The 13,647-nt window shown below is 55.1% G+C and overlaps 3 protein-coding genes across 3 annotated transcripts; 1 reads left to right on the top strand and 2 right to left on the bottom strand.

The window, feature by feature from the left end:
* The first annotated feature begins 230 nt into the window (after window positions 1-230).
* Window positions 231-5,118, top strand: LOC111550163 (G protein-regulated inducer of neurite outgrowth 1-like). The gene is made up of 8 exons (XM_023223433.1): window positions 231-664; window positions 951-1,018; window positions 1,344-1,447; window positions 3,007-3,074; window positions 3,287-4,429; window positions 4,513-4,602; window positions 4,798-4,889; window positions 4,974-5,118. The coding sequence occupies exons 1-8, from the start codon at window positions 479-481 to the stop codon at window positions 5,038-5,040; spliced, it is 1,818 nt and encodes a 605-aa protein (XP_023079201.1). The 5' UTR covers window positions 231-478; the 3' UTR covers window positions 5,041-5,118.
* ATP6V1FNB (ATP6V1F neighbor) lies at window positions 4,282-8,359 on the bottom strand. Its single transcript, XM_023223435.2, has 2 exons — window positions 7,516-8,359; window positions 4,282-5,388 (listed from the first exon to the last, which is right to left on the bottom strand). The coding sequence occupies exons 1-2, from the start codon at window positions 7,934-7,936 to the stop codon at window positions 5,279-5,281; spliced, it is 531 nt and encodes a 176-aa protein (XP_023079203.1). The 5' UTR covers window positions 7,937-8,359; the 3' UTR covers window positions 4,282-5,278.
* A 133-nt stretch (window positions 8,360-8,492) lies between these two features.
* Window positions 8,493-11,908, bottom strand: ATP6V1F (ATPase H+ transporting V1 subunit F). Its single transcript, XM_023223434.2, has 2 exons — window positions 11,235-11,908; window positions 8,493-8,974 (listed from the first exon to the last, which is right to left on the bottom strand). The coding sequence occupies exons 1-2, from the start codon at window positions 11,639-11,641 to the stop codon at window positions 8,773-8,775; spliced, it is 609 nt and encodes a 202-aa protein (XP_023079202.1). The 5' UTR covers window positions 11,642-11,908; the 3' UTR covers window positions 8,493-8,772.
* Window positions 11,909-13,647: the final 1,739 nt, after the last annotated feature.

Here is a 13,647-nt window from a genome sequence, read left to right as displayed (position 1 = left end):
GGCAACAGAGCAAGACTCCGTCTCAAAAAAAAAAAAAAAATACAAAACAACTAGCCGGGTAAGGTAGTGGGCGCCTGTAGTCCCAGCTACTCGGGAGGCTGAGGCAGGAGAATGGCATAAACCCGGGAGGCGGAGCTTGCAGTGAGCTGAGATCCCGCCACTGCACTCCAGCCTGGGCGACAGAGTGAGACTCCGTCAAAAAAAAAAAAGAAAGAAAGAAAGATAGAAAGAAAGAAAGAGAGAGAGAGAGAGAGAAAGAAAACGCTCACAAGAAGAGATCTTTCTCCAAGGGCTGTTGGGAGGAGCAGTGGACTACGCCTGGCACACAAGGCCTGCTCTTCCAGGCAGGCCGTTATTCTCATTCCACAGTTAACGACTGTCTTGGTCAAATCACCTGTGTGGTGATACCTGGAAGCCTTTCCATGTGACCACCGCGTGGGAGGAAAGCAGCCTGGCAGGGCCCCAGAGAGCAAAGGCAATGAAGTGTGCCGACGAGACACAGGCGCTGACAGCCCCAGCCGCTGGCCCCTCCCTCCAGAGCCACAGCTGGGCTGAGACTCCAGGAGGGGGTGCTGTGGTGACTGGGCCCAGAACAGAGTGGGGAACTGGGAATGTGGGTCCCAGTCCTGGCTCAGCCAACAGCTGTCTGAGTCACTTTGGGCAGGTTAGTAGCCCTCTCTGGGCCAAGGCACCCTCAGCCGTAGCAGGAGCGGGTGTTCGTGGTGCAACTTAGGAAGGGTTCAGCCGACGTTGCTGGCAAGAACTGTGGTCTCATCTGAGACTCAACTGGGAGGAGGGATCCGTTTCCAGGCTCCTTTGCGTGGAGGGAAGTGGCGGTCACAGAGAGTATGAATTCCAGGAGGCAGGGATCATTTAGGGGCCATCTTAGAGGCTGGCTGTCACACTAGGGGATGGAGCCATGTGGACTAGGTTGCCCCCAACCCTTCCAGAATTCTAGGCTGCACCCTCTACCCCAGGACAGGGACTCCCTGAGCCAGAACCATCAGCTCCTGGAAGGGTGAGTCTCCCTGGGGAATCCTGCCTTTCCCTCTGTGAACTGGGCTCTTTCTCTGTCACCTTCTGCAGTCCTGCCAGTGCCCTTCGTTATGCCTCCTGGTCTCTTAGTTGCACCCATGGTTGCCCCACAGCCCCTGGAAAAGTTAATCTCCAAATTCCAGCTCCCAGGATCTGGTGATGGGGGAGGAGGGAGGGCACTGGGGCGGCCACCTGGGACTCAAGTGTTTGTATGCTGGGGTGGGGGGTCTCTGGAGACTGGCAGGCAGACCCCCTCCCATTCTAGAGCCCAGAGAGGTGCATCAGAGGCAGCCCTTGAACTCCTGCAGGGGGCAGGCAGGAGACCCATCATCGGCCCCAGATCTGGGTGAAGCCAGGAGTGGTGCAGGCCAAGGGTGGGAGAGCCCTGGAAGACCTGCAGAGCCCACACACGGTACGTTGCCAGCTGGGAGGGCAGGGGGCCCCTGGGGCTGGGGCAGCCAGATTGGATTGGGATGAGGCAGGAAGGTCCTCTCCCCAAGTCCCAGGACTTCATTCTTCACTCATTCTTCATCTCACACTTCCTGATGGAGTGCCAGGACACCCAGCGATGGCAAGTAGGTTTTATTTGATGTGCCAATTCCACCTGGTTGGTACCAGCTGTCTCAGGCAGTGTGTCCAGTAGGATTCTGATGCTAAACTGGGGTTCAGGGGAGAAAGTTCAGGAATGAGCATCACTGGCTGCCCAGGGACGAGGGAACACAATACCAGCTCCAGGCCACCTACTTGCCACCCTTCAGCCAGGCACAGGCCACCTCTTTGCCACCCTTCAGCCAGGCACTGGAGATATACAGAGATCAAGGAGACTGGGTGCCTGTCTTTAGATCACAAGCTAGAAACAGCATGACAATAAACAGGCAGTGGAATGGATACTATGAGCCTTGAGCCTATTAATTTAAATGAAACAGACTCTCAAATTGTTAAATAATAGATGTAGCAAAGCCACAAGCTTTTTATTGTTCCACCACACACATGAAAGAGAAGAAAACTGCCAATAATTATTTTCTGATTGAAGAGAAGTTTTTACAAGTATTTTACGTCTTGAGATGACAGGGATATCAATTATAACATTATCACCAGAGAAATAAATTTTCTAGTAAGACAACCGATGAGAATTAGAGGTGGGAGGTTGGAGGTTGTTTTTGCAGTTTGTGGCAATTATTTCTAAAGGCCCAGGAGTCTTATAAGACTCCTTTGTTCAAACAACTCTTTGAAAGATGTGTTTTCACAGAGAGTGCACCCATTTGGTTACTGTTATGAATATTCACACGTCTGATATTGCACAAGAGAACAAGATGCGGTATTCTTGGGAAAGTTCTCAATTTCAGACCTTATGAAATCCCTTTTAACCAGTTTTATGGATGCAGAACAGCTCTCCTTCTTCCACAGCTGCAGGGGAGCGGCAACACATCATCTCTTTTTTTAGATTTCTTTTGTTAATTATGAACACTTGCAGTTTTTAGGCCAGCCTCTGGCCTAAAATTTCATCTTGAATTTCCTTTGATTTTGCTGTCAGGAACAAAGAAAAGGCTAAGGGAGGTTTCTTCTAAGTAAGAGTAAAAAGTAAGATGCCCAGAGCGGGTTTCTTCTCTGGGCCTGATGGGCACACCAGGACACAGGGGGAGCGGCCGGTGCTGAGGGACCCAGGCGCCCAGCACCGTGACCCTTCTCACTCCCAGGCCTCCCGTGGTGGTCTTGAGGAGGAGGCTGTGCAGGTCCCTCCGGAGTAGTCTGCCTTGGCTGGGAGGATGAGAAAGATGGGGTGGGCTGTTGGCAGGCACACATGACAAATAAGTGCGTGGCTGGCTGATGAACTGTGACAGCCTGAGGTTCAGACAGCACCCTCAGGGCACCCCTAGCCATGTGCTGGGACTCCCTAAACTTCCTGGCTCTAGTCTAGGTGGACTGTCCATGAAGGGACATGAGCTCCCAACACTGGTCTTTCTTCCTCAGGCTCCTTACAAGAGCTGAACCCCACTACCAGGAGGAGCTTTGGGGTGCCAGGCAGCTCAGAGTACAAGGTGAAAAGGTCAAGGGTCTCAGGTTGGGGATGGCAGGGGTGGGTCTGCCCGGGAGGAGGCTGCTGGGGTGAGGGGGAGGCTTTTCAGTGAAGCACCTTCCACACTACATTAAATGGCTTTAACAAATTCAGGAATCAGGCAAGGGCTGGCTGCTGGGGTCGGGTCTGTAGGTTCCCTCTCAAGCCTGGGCCCACAGTGCTCTTCCTTTCCAGGACCTGGCCCAGAGGGAAGAGAGGAGTGAGGCAGAACCTGAGACCCAGGAAAGAAAGCTCACTCCCGGGACCCCTGGGCCGGGAGACCTGCCCTCCCAAAACCCGCCTTCCCAAGATGCCCTTGAAGGACTGGGCTGGGACTCGCACCCCGGCCAGGAGAGAGCAGAACTTCAAAGACCGCCAAGGATGGACACCCCTCAGAGTCTGAGAGAGGAGGACCCTCAGGATCAGAAAGCAGAGACCCCTCAGTATGAGAGAGGGGAGGCCTCCCCGGGCGAGATCAAAGATGCTCCTCAGCGTCAGAGGGTGAAGACACAGCGGGGCCAGAGCCCAAGAGCTCCTCAGGATCAGAGGGAGGAGGCCCCCCTGGGTGAGAACAGGGGCGTTCCTCAGAGTCGAAGAGAATTTAGTCCTAAGTGCCAGGGAAAGGCGAGTCCCCAGAGTCTGGGGAAGATGCTGCGGTCTTGGGAAGGCAATATCTCACAAGCCTGGGAGGTGGCTCCCGGGGAGGCCACTGTACAGCTCCCAGAGGAAGGCGGCTCCCGGAGCCATCGGAGGGACTCCTGCGGGTCCCTGAAAGCCCAGACTCCAAAGCCTGTGGGCAGGGAGAGCCCAGACCTCCGGAGAAGGACTACCGCGATGATGCAGGGCATGATCAGAGGCGAGACACAAAAGTCGGCACCGGCGGTGGCAAACCTGGGGGTCGCCCAGGAGGGGGCGTGGGCTGCGCTTCCCGGCCCAAAGCCCCCGGCCCCGCAGCTGCTTCCAGGTCGCGGAGCCGGAGCTGTGATGCCAGCGACCCTGCGCGCCAAGGTATCCGGGCAGCAGGGGCTCCCCGGGGGTCTCCGGGGGCCCCCAGACCCGGAGCGCGATCCGCACGGGCTGCAGGGCCCTGGAGTGGGCCCCGGCCCGGGGGAGCAGGAGGTGGGCCAGGCTCGGCTTCCGGGTGCCCTCTGGGGTCGCGGGGGCGACCCTGAGCGTCCCAAAGCCTCGAAGGCCGCGTGGCCGGCCCCCCTAGGCAGGGCCAAGGCGCCTGCGGGCTTGAGCGCGGCGCAGCAGGAGGCGGCTCTGCAGCGGCTGCTGGAGCTGCACAGCGCAGCCAGGTGGCGGCGCCGGCGGGACCGTGAGCAGCAGTGGCTCCGGGTGCGTCCCCATGCCGGGATTGGGGCCTGCCTGGGGCGGGAGGGGCACCGAGGGGCGGCCGGACGCTGACTGCCCCTCTGCAGGTCCTGGAACGCCTCCACATCGCCAGGAACCGCCACTGCCGGGTTCATCCCGTGGGGCTCCCGCCCAGCCCGGCTCAACTACCGCCACAGGCAAGACCCCCAGAAGGCGGTGGGGCCACAAGGAACCTGCACGGGGCAGGGGCCGAGCTTGGTGCGCCCGGGTCCCTTTGAAGTGAGCGCACTGCACTCTGGCAGTGACTCGGGCGGGGCGCAAGGGGCGGGTGTGCCAGGTGCTGCCCTGCCCGCCCCACTGAACCGCGGACGCTCAGTGATCTGCACCTACAGGAGGACGCGACTGGGCGGCGGCGCGCCCTGCGGAAGCAGCTGGAACAGATGCATAGGGAGAGGACCGGGCGGCTGCGGGCCCTCGGGGCCAGGTGAGGGGCGGGCAAGGAGGGGTGTGGCGGTGGCAGGAGTCCCCTTTCCCTGGCCTCCGAGATGACAGGCCGCTCTCTCCGCAGGAACACTCAGAACTTCCTGGAACTACTATGTTCCCCTGGTGCTGCGGGTCCCATGCCTGCAGAGTAGTGCTCGCCCTTCCCAGCCCCCTCTGGTCATTGCTGGGTACTCAAAGGGATGATTAAAGAGATGAGGGTTACGGAAAAAGCAAGAGGGCAACTTTTGCAGGTCAGATAGTTTCAGAAAGGCCTGAATGCAGCCTCAGGGCCAGGGAGAGCAGAGGGGCACAGACACACACAACAGCTTTGCCCCACCAGGAGGCCTGTTATTTCTTCTTCCCTCCCCCAAGCCCACACCTGGCCCACTGTCAGAGGGCCAGGTCTCGGGGATCAAGCAGTGCGAAGGCCCCGTTCTTGCGGAAGAATGACTCAATGCGGCACATCTTGCAGGAGACCAGTTCTTGCTTCACTGGGGGTCCTGGGAAAAGATGTTAGAGGCCAAGCATGGGTTCCTGAGGGAAGGACACACAGAGCATGGGAGCCCTGTCTGCACAGCCCTAGGAATCTGTCAGTGGAGTAGCCACTTTGTGGGAAGAAATGGAAAATGCTTTGGAGGCATGGGAGCTACCTGCAAATACTGGGAGCGGGCTGGAGGCCAGGATACATACAGCAGCCATCTGCCATCATTACCCCAGCTTCAGGATCCTCTACCTGCCAGGAGGGGGGCCACCCTAGCCTGCTTGTCAGAGGGACAGACTGTGAAGAGATGGGACTTCCTTCTGTCTCCTGCTCCCCCCTTCTAGGGCTTGCCTCCTGCTTTTGTTAGAAAGTTATTTCCCTGACTTTCCCTTTAGGGACCTGGGGGAAAGGGATGTTTGGGGGCAAAATCTCAACTGAGTCAATCCCCAACCATCCACCTTTTCTGCAAGACACTCAAGCAGCTGGAGAAGGACACAGGGCCGAGGAGTCTCACTTGACATTCATGAACACAGACAGCAATGGGACGTCCAGCAACATCACCCAGCAGCCCTCTATGGCACATGCCTGTTCCACACCTTTCCTCTTCATCTCTGCTACGCCACTGCCTGAGCTCGGCTCACTCTCCACTGATAGCCTTGACTCAACCTCACAGAAAAAAGACTCAGCCCAGATGGACAGCCTTCCTGCCTACGCCATCCCCTACCCGCCTCTGGCTCAGCCCTCCTGCCCCCACTCCCATCAGATTCCAGCAACTTGAGCTCCCTAGGTGATCTCACGGATTTAAATAGCACCTATAGGCCGGGCAGTGGCTCACATCTGTAATCCCAGCACTTTGGCAGGCCGAGGTGGGCAGATTACAAGGTCAGCAGTTGGAGAACAGCCTGGCCAATATGGTGAAACCCTGTCTCTACTAAAAATACAAAAATTAGCCAGGCATGGTGACACATGCCTGTAGTCCCAGCTACTCGGGAGGCTGAGGCAGAAGAATCTCTTGAACCTGGGAGGCGGAGGTTGCAGTGAGCCGAGATCATGCCACTGCACTCCAGCCTGGATGACAGGGTGAGACTCTGCTTCAAAAAGAAAAAAAAAAAGCACCTATATTCAAATGACCTCTGAATTTGCATCTTCAGCTCTGACTTCAATCCAGACTTATAGACACAGTCACCCTACAGACACTTCAAGCATAACATAGCCAAACACACATGACTAAACAGGACCTGTTCATGCACACTCCAGCCCTGACCTCTCCCAGTCTTCCCTGTCACTGCGGCTTTAGCTAAACACCTGGGCGATTGTTCTCTCTTCCCCTTATTCTCACATTCTATCCATGGGTGAGTTCCACTAAGTCTTCCCCCAAACATCCTGAATTGATTTCAGCTCTATTGCTGATTCCTCAGGCTACTACCACAGGGTAACAAAACAGATGCCCAACTCACATGCCAGATTCTACCATTTCCCCTCAAAAGGCCACTGCCTACATACAGGTCAGAGTGACTTTTTTTTTTTGAGACGGAGTCTTGCTCTGTTGCCCAGGCTAGAGTGCAGTGGCACGATCTCGGTTCACTGCAAGCTCCGCCTCCGGGGTCCACACCATTCCCCTGCCTCAGCCTCCCGAGTAGCTGGGAATACAGGCACCCGCCACCACGCCTGGCTAATTTTTTGTATTTTTAGTAGACATGGTGTTTCACCATGTTAGCCAGGATGGTCTCGATCTCCTGACCTCGTGATCCGCCTGCCTCAGCCTCCCAAAGTGCTGGGATTACAGGCTTGAGCCACTGCGCCCGGCCCAGGGTGACTTTTTAAAAGGTTCATCAGTGTCACTCTTGAAACCTGCTTGGACCACTCCATCAGCTTCCCTGCACACCAAAGAAAATCCAAACCCATCCTTATCATCTGGCTGTAGGCCTCAGGTCCTCAGAAAGGCCCTTCCTGAAAATCCAATAAATAGCAGCACATGGCCGCTGCCTCCCCGCCCACCACCACTCCCTAGTTCTGTGGCACATGTTGACACTTCTTGGTCATCTCCTTGCTCTGTTTATGGTCTGGACCCTTCACTAGGATGCCCACTCCCTAGGACATGGCAGGTGCCCTGTCTTTGAGGTGATTTCCAAGAGGTTGGGCTCACCCAGCTGCCAGCCGTATGTGAAGCTGGTGGTGATGGGGAAGAGGTATCGCGTCTCTGGCAGGTCCAGTTTTCGAGTGTTGAGGTAGCGGTAGCGCCCCTGGAAGTCGTGGGAGATGCCTTCATACAGCAGGGCTCGGGTGACAGGTGGTACTGGGTACATTTCTGACTGGAAAGGAGCCTCTGGGACAGGGCTGGGCGCCTTGGAAGGGGCTGACTTGGGGGCGGGTGGGGGTGACAGTGGGGCCTTGGGGTGCAGGGTGGGCAGTTTGAGGGGCAGGCGGGCTGCAGCCTTAGCCTTCTGCTTGGCCTTCACCATCGACCCATACTTGCGGTACCATTCACAGCGCAACATCTTTTCCCTCAGATATTCCTCCTTCCAGAAGTTCTGCCGTAACGTGTCTATGTTGAGCTGCCGTGACATGGTGGCCTGAGAAGGAGTGGCACCAGGGTGGCTGCAGCTGAGGGGTGAGCACAGCAAGCAGAGTGCCTCTGATGGCGAGTGGCTGCCCTGGCAGTCACCTAGCAACCATGCCTCACCTCACACAGGGCCAGGGTTCTACTTGCTGTGGCCCCAGCAGACCCCATGAGCCTGGCTTCCTGAGGCAGCCTGGGGCCAGGGCCCACTGGCTAAGAGCCCTGCTCCCCAAACCTCCCGCAGGGCCCACGCGGGATCAGGCATCAGAGGCTCCAAGGTTTTGTGTGCTTTCTGCGTCTGTCCTTTGGGTCTGGCCCCCTTCCCAGCCCAATGCTGAGCAAGGTGGGGGAGGTGGGGGCTGGGCTCAAGCTTCCTCCCATTCCTTCCCAGACCAGAGCTGGTCTTCTCTGATCCAAGGACCAGTCCTTAAGTTCTGCCTCCCAGCACGATCCTCCTGGGCCAGCTCTTCTATGCCTGTCTTTGGCAGCACCTTTTCCATCCTTGCCAACTGAATCTGCCCCATGGCCTCACCCCACACATGTACTTTCCAGCACCCAGCCCGTTTGGAGAGAAACAAGAATATGACTTTAATTTAACATCAACAATGACACTGTGTGACAGCACAGGGAACAGGTAGTGGAGGGAGATGGTCAGGCTTCCTGTTTCTTAACCAGCTTTAACAGCAGAGCCCCAGCAACCTAGAAGTGCCTCACCTAGCCTCTTAATGGAGTGGGAATGGGCAGGGAATTGGAAATCAGAGGCTCAAAAAGTAAAGAAGGCTGATGGCAAGCCTGGGGAGAGGCCTGGAAACGAGGGAAGGGCTGAGGGCTGTGAGGAGTCCCCTAGCGCAGGTCTTCAGCAGTGAACATGCCCCTGGCCCTGCGCAGAATGGAGTCCTTGGCGGCGTCATATGGGTGCTCCTTGGAGGGGATCTCCAGGACAGCGGGGATGGAGTGCTGGTGGGCGTCCAGGGCATGCCGCACCATCTCTGCGATGTACTGGTTGATGAGGATGATGCCAATGTCATCCCGGTTTAGAAACTGCCTGTGGGGAGAGATGAGACAGGAGTCTAGGGCAGCTCTGGGGCTGCCTTCTCTCCTGCCTCCAAGTTGTTGGGTTGGGCAGTGGAGGGGAATGAGCATGACCCAGAGGGCACAGAGGACTAGGGGAAAGGCTGCCACGCTCAACCCTATGTCAACTCAACCAAGCATCAATTTCATCCCAAAGCGGAGGGTCATGCTGACTAGGGTTGGCTTCTGCAACGCTGCCCGGAATGCTTCCAAGTGAACTGGTAATGAAGATTAATTAGGGTGCCCGCTAGTGTATTCAATATGCAGTGATGGTGTCAGAAAGGGGAAGGATACGATTATATGTATACAGATCCCTTTTTATGTGCAGATACTGAAGGCTGGGTGCAATGGCTCATGCCTATAATCCCAGCACTTTGGGAAGCCGAGGCGGGTAGATTGCTTGAACCCTACAGTTTGAGACCAGAATGGGCCACACAGTGAGACCTCCATCTCTACAAAAAAAAGAAAAAAAAATGTGTACATATATACAAAAAATTGGCTGGATGTGGCAGCATGTGCCAGCTGCTTGGGAAACTGTAGTCCCAGCTACTTGGGAGGCTGAGGTGGGAGAATCACTTGAGCCTGGGAAGTCGAGGCCGCAGTGAGCTGTGATCATGCCACTGTACTCCAGCCTGGGTGACAGGAGTGAGACCCTGTCTCAGAAAAAAAAAAAAAAAAAGGACACATTAACTTTTAGAAAGAAAACAAATTAATTTAAAAATAGGGCTGATGAGACCACTGAAGGCCTCAAGGTCTATGCTGACGAGGGTGGTGGAGGGGTCAGAGGGAAAGTCTGGCATGAACCAAGATCACAAGCTAGCAGAAGACACGCTGATGAAGGAATCATACTTTCTGCCCAAAAAGAACCTGGCCTTGTGATCCTCCTCTCCTGTGATCACCCACCCATTCATTCGTTTATTTGATTTTTTTGAGACAGGGTCTCCCTCTGTCACCCAGGCTGGAGTGCAGTGGCGGATCTCGGCTCACTGCAACTTCCGCCTCCCAGGTTCAAGCAGTTCTCCTTCCTCAGCCTCCTGATTTGCTGGGATTACAGGCACCCTCCATGATGCCTGGCTAATTTTTGCATTTTTAGTAGAAATGGGGTTTCACCATATTGGTCAGGCTAGTTTCGAACTCCAACCAGCCTGGCGGGTGGAACTCAGGTGATCCACCCGCCTTGGCCTCCAGAAGTGTTGGGATCACAGGCGTGAGCCACCGCGCCCAGACTCATTCATTTATTTACTAGTTAAAAATTATTTACTGAGCACCCACCCTCCGCCAGTCACTGGGTTAGATTTGATCTCTGAGGTCCCTTTTGATTGGAAACATAAAAAATTCTTGAAGTAAAATTTGTCCTTCTCCCATGGTAACTTGGGTCACTTTACTAGACAGCTTAGAGATCGGCAGGTAACAGCCTACCAGGTCCAGGAACTACCTAATACACCCGGCAGCAGGAACCAGTCTCAGCCAGCAGCCCTGGGCTGGACTGTTTGGGGGGAAACAGGTGAGTGGTTTATTCCTGAGACTTAGTACAGCGAACCTGAAGAAGGGGTGAGGGATAGAATAGGAAGCTGTTATCCTCAATTCCAGTCACCAGGACCCCTGGTGGATTAAAGGCATGCCTGCGCCCACACTCTGACCTAAGGCAGGAGTGAGGGCTTGAGTGCAAGGTCTTAGCAGAAGGCTCTCACAGTCCTGACATTTTCTGCCTACTGTGCTCAAGACCAAGGGGAAATTCCGAGGCCGACTGAGGAGAGCTGTACAGAGCGTGTACCTGGCTTACCAAAGGTAGAAAGGGTTAGGATTAGGTTCAAATTCCAGCTCTGCCTCTGCCCACTTGTAACTTTAGTGTGTGCCTTAACCTCTCCGAGCTTTAGTTTTCTCACCTGTAAGTAGGACAAAATCATCCCTGCCTTACAGGACGATGGTGAGCCTGTAAAGGAGGGGAAAGCAGAACAAAGTCCGAGCCCACTGCCTAGCCCGTCACGAGCTCTGTTCCCCTTCTTTCCTGACACACGATCATGTGAGGTGGGGAGCTCGTGGACCTGATACAGCGTCGGTGCCACCCATCCCCAAACGGGAACTTGGGGCGCGGAGGTGGGCGGGCGGACTTTCAGGACCGTCCCCTAACCCCCGTCCGGGCCTCACGCCTCGGTCCCCGGGCCGCCTCCACCCTCGCCCCGCACTCCACTAGGCAGCAGAAGGGCCCGTTCAGGCCTCGCGCGCTACCGTACCGGAAAGTGTCTTCGATCTCATTGATGGTTGTATCCTTCTCCACCACCAGGAAATTGGGGTGGCGGTTCTTGTTAAGCTCCCCTATGCCGCCCAGCAGGAAACCAGTCACCGTGTCCTCGTCTCCGATCACTGCGATGAGCTTCCCCCTCCCCGCCATCCCCGCAGCCGGGCAGAGCTCACCCAAGAGCACCAAAAGCCACTGAAGCCCCGCCTCCGCCGTACGGCTCCCCGTCGGCCCCACCCCTCCTTCGGGCATGCGCAGTTCTCCGAGCCGCATTCCCGGACATGCGCATGAACAGCAACACGGCCTCCACGTGAATACGCCTGCGCCATAAAGACAGGCCCGAAGCAGGGGACTACGATTCCCAGAAGGCTGCGCGGCACCACGTCCTTCGTGGGCATTCATTCGTTCATTCACTCCTTCCTTGGTTCATTCGTTCAACAAGCGATTTGAACCTGGCGCTGTTTAGACGCCGAGATCCCAGAGAAGAGATGCAGTTACTGATCTCATCGGCAGGGTCTGGGTCTTTATCGTGTATGTATGTACCTATGACACATATTTAACAAGTAATACGCATTTGTTCAATTAAAGGAATGCAGAAGTTAGTGATGATACTGTCTAGTGAGGTGGAAAGTCAGGGGAACAGGCGACTACAGAGCTGTGTGTTAATGGTTAGAATGTGAAAAGTATATGGAAGCACACATCCATGGTAACTAACCCATGGAGAGAGGGGGCATCCAAAGAACCCTTCCCCAAGAAGCTTGCTTCAGATCTAAGCTGAGACCTGAAGGACCTGCAGGACGGAGGGGATAGAAGTGAGGGCAAGACGGTGTTCTAGGCAGAGGAACAGCATATGCAAAGGCGTACTGACTAGAGAGCGTAGGGCCTTCAAGGAAAGTTAAAGAATTGGTAAGGCCGGGCATGGTGGCTCACGCCACGCCTATAATCCCAGCACTTTGGGAGTGCTTCCCCAATGGGGGAGGATTGCTTGAGCTCAGGAGTTGTAGACCAGCCTGGGCAATACAGTGAGACCCTGTCTCTACAAAAAATTTTGAAAATTAGCCATGTAGGCCAGGTGCGGTGGCTCACTCCTGTAATCCCAGCACTTTGGGAGGCCGAGGCAGGTGGATCACCTGAGGTCAGGAGTTTGAAACCAGCCTGGCCAACATGGCGGAAAACCTGTCTCTACTAAAAATACAAACAATTAGTTGGGCGTGGTTGTGGGCGCCTGTAGTCCCAGCTACTCGAGAGGCTGAGGCAGGAGAATTGCTTGAACCTGGGAAGTGGAGACTGCAGTGAGCCGAGATTGTGCCATTGCACTCCAACCTGGGCGACAGAGCGAGACTCTGTCTCAAAAAAAAAAAAAAAAAAAATTAGCCAGGCGTGGTGGCGCACACTTACAGTTCCAGGTACTCGAGAGGCTGAGGCAGCAGGGCTTGCTCAGGAGTTCAAGGTTACAGTGAACTATGATCAGGGCACTGCACTTCAGCCTGAGCAGCAGAACGAGACCCTGTCTGGGAAAAAAAAAAAAAAGGGGATCTGCAGGCCAGGCACGGTGACTCACGCCTGTCATCCCAGCACTTTGGGAGGCCGAGGCGGATGGATCACCTGAGGTCAGGAGTTTGAGACCAGTCTGGCCAACATGGTGAAATCCCGTCTCCACTAAAAATACAAAAAAAATTAGCCCAGTGAGGTGGTATGTGCCTGTAGTCCCAGGTACTTGGGAGGCTGAGGCAGGACAATTGCTTGAACCCGGGCAAGGAGGTTGTGGTGAGCTGAGATGGCGCCACTGCACTCCAGCCTGGGTGACAGAGCGAGACTCTGTTTGAAAAAAAAAAAAAAAAAAGGATCTGGAAGTTATCCTGAGGACAGAGTTATCCTGATGCCGCTGAGGGTTTTCAAGTAAGACAGTGCTATCACCAAACTTACATTTTAGAGCTGTCACTCACTGTGACTGTGCTGTGAGCGGACGCGAAATTGAGGGAGGAAAAAACAGATTGGGAGGCCATTGTGAGAGATAATGGTGGCCAGAACTCAGGTGGTGATAATGGGAAACACAGAGAAGTAGGTAGAGCCGAGAGATACTTAGATATTTAGGACAAAACTGATTTCAGAGTGGCGTGTTCGGGGAGTGAGGTAAAAGAGAGACCTGGGTGACTTCCAGGTTTCTGGCCTGTACAGCACATGGATGGGAGTAACACTCCCGGGAAAGTGATCTCTGTGAGATGAGCAGGCTGAAGGGGAAGGGGCCACTCTTTCCTCCTCCCTTTTAATAAACCGGCACTCCTGGTGTCTGGCATGGGCTTTGTGAGTTTGGAGTGCTTGAGACGTGCAAGTGGTCTGGTCTGGCGATTGTATGTGTGATAAGCTTGGGATTTGGGCACGCCTGGGTTTCAGTCTGTACCCCACTA

The sequence above is a fragment of the Piliocolobus tephrosceles genome, chromosome 8, assembly GCF_002776525.5.
Source record: "Piliocolobus tephrosceles isolate RC106 chromosome 8, ASM277652v3, whole genome shotgun sequence".
Taxonomy (NCBI): domain Eukaryota; kingdom Metazoa; phylum Chordata; class Mammalia; order Primates; family Cercopithecidae; genus Piliocolobus; species Piliocolobus tephrosceles.
Note: the sequence above shows the minus strand (reverse complement) of the source record. Positions and strands in the feature narration are given on the sequence as shown.

Coding starts and splice junctions, on each gene's coding strand:
- ATP6V1F (XM_023223434.2), bottom strand. CDS start 11,641: ATGAATGCCCACGAAGGACGTGGTGCCGCGCAGCCTTCTGGGAATCGT. Junction 8,975..11,234: donor GAGATCGAAGACACTTTCCG/GTACGGTAGCGC, acceptor CTCTCCCCACAG/GCAGTTTCTAAACCGGGATG.
- ATP6V1FNB (XM_023223435.2), bottom strand. CDS start 7,936: ATGTCACGGCAGCTCAACATAGACACGTTACGGCAGAACTTCTGGAAG. Junction 5,389..7,515: donor CACATACGGCTGGCAGCTGG/GTGAGCCCAACC, acceptor ATCTTTTCCCAG/GACCCCCAGTGAAGCAAGAA.
- LOC111550163 (XM_023223433.1), top strand. CDS start 479: ATGAAGTGTGCCGACGAGACACAGGCGCTGACAGCCCCAGCCGCTGGC. Junction 4,430..4,512: donor GTGAGCAGCAGTGGCTCCGG/GTGCGTCCCCAT, acceptor GCCCCTCTGCAG/GTCCTGGAACGCCTCCACAT. Junction 4,890..4,973: donor CTGCGGGCCCTCGGGGCCAG/GTGAGGGGCGGG, acceptor CTCTCTCCGCAG/GAACACTCAGAACTTCCTGG.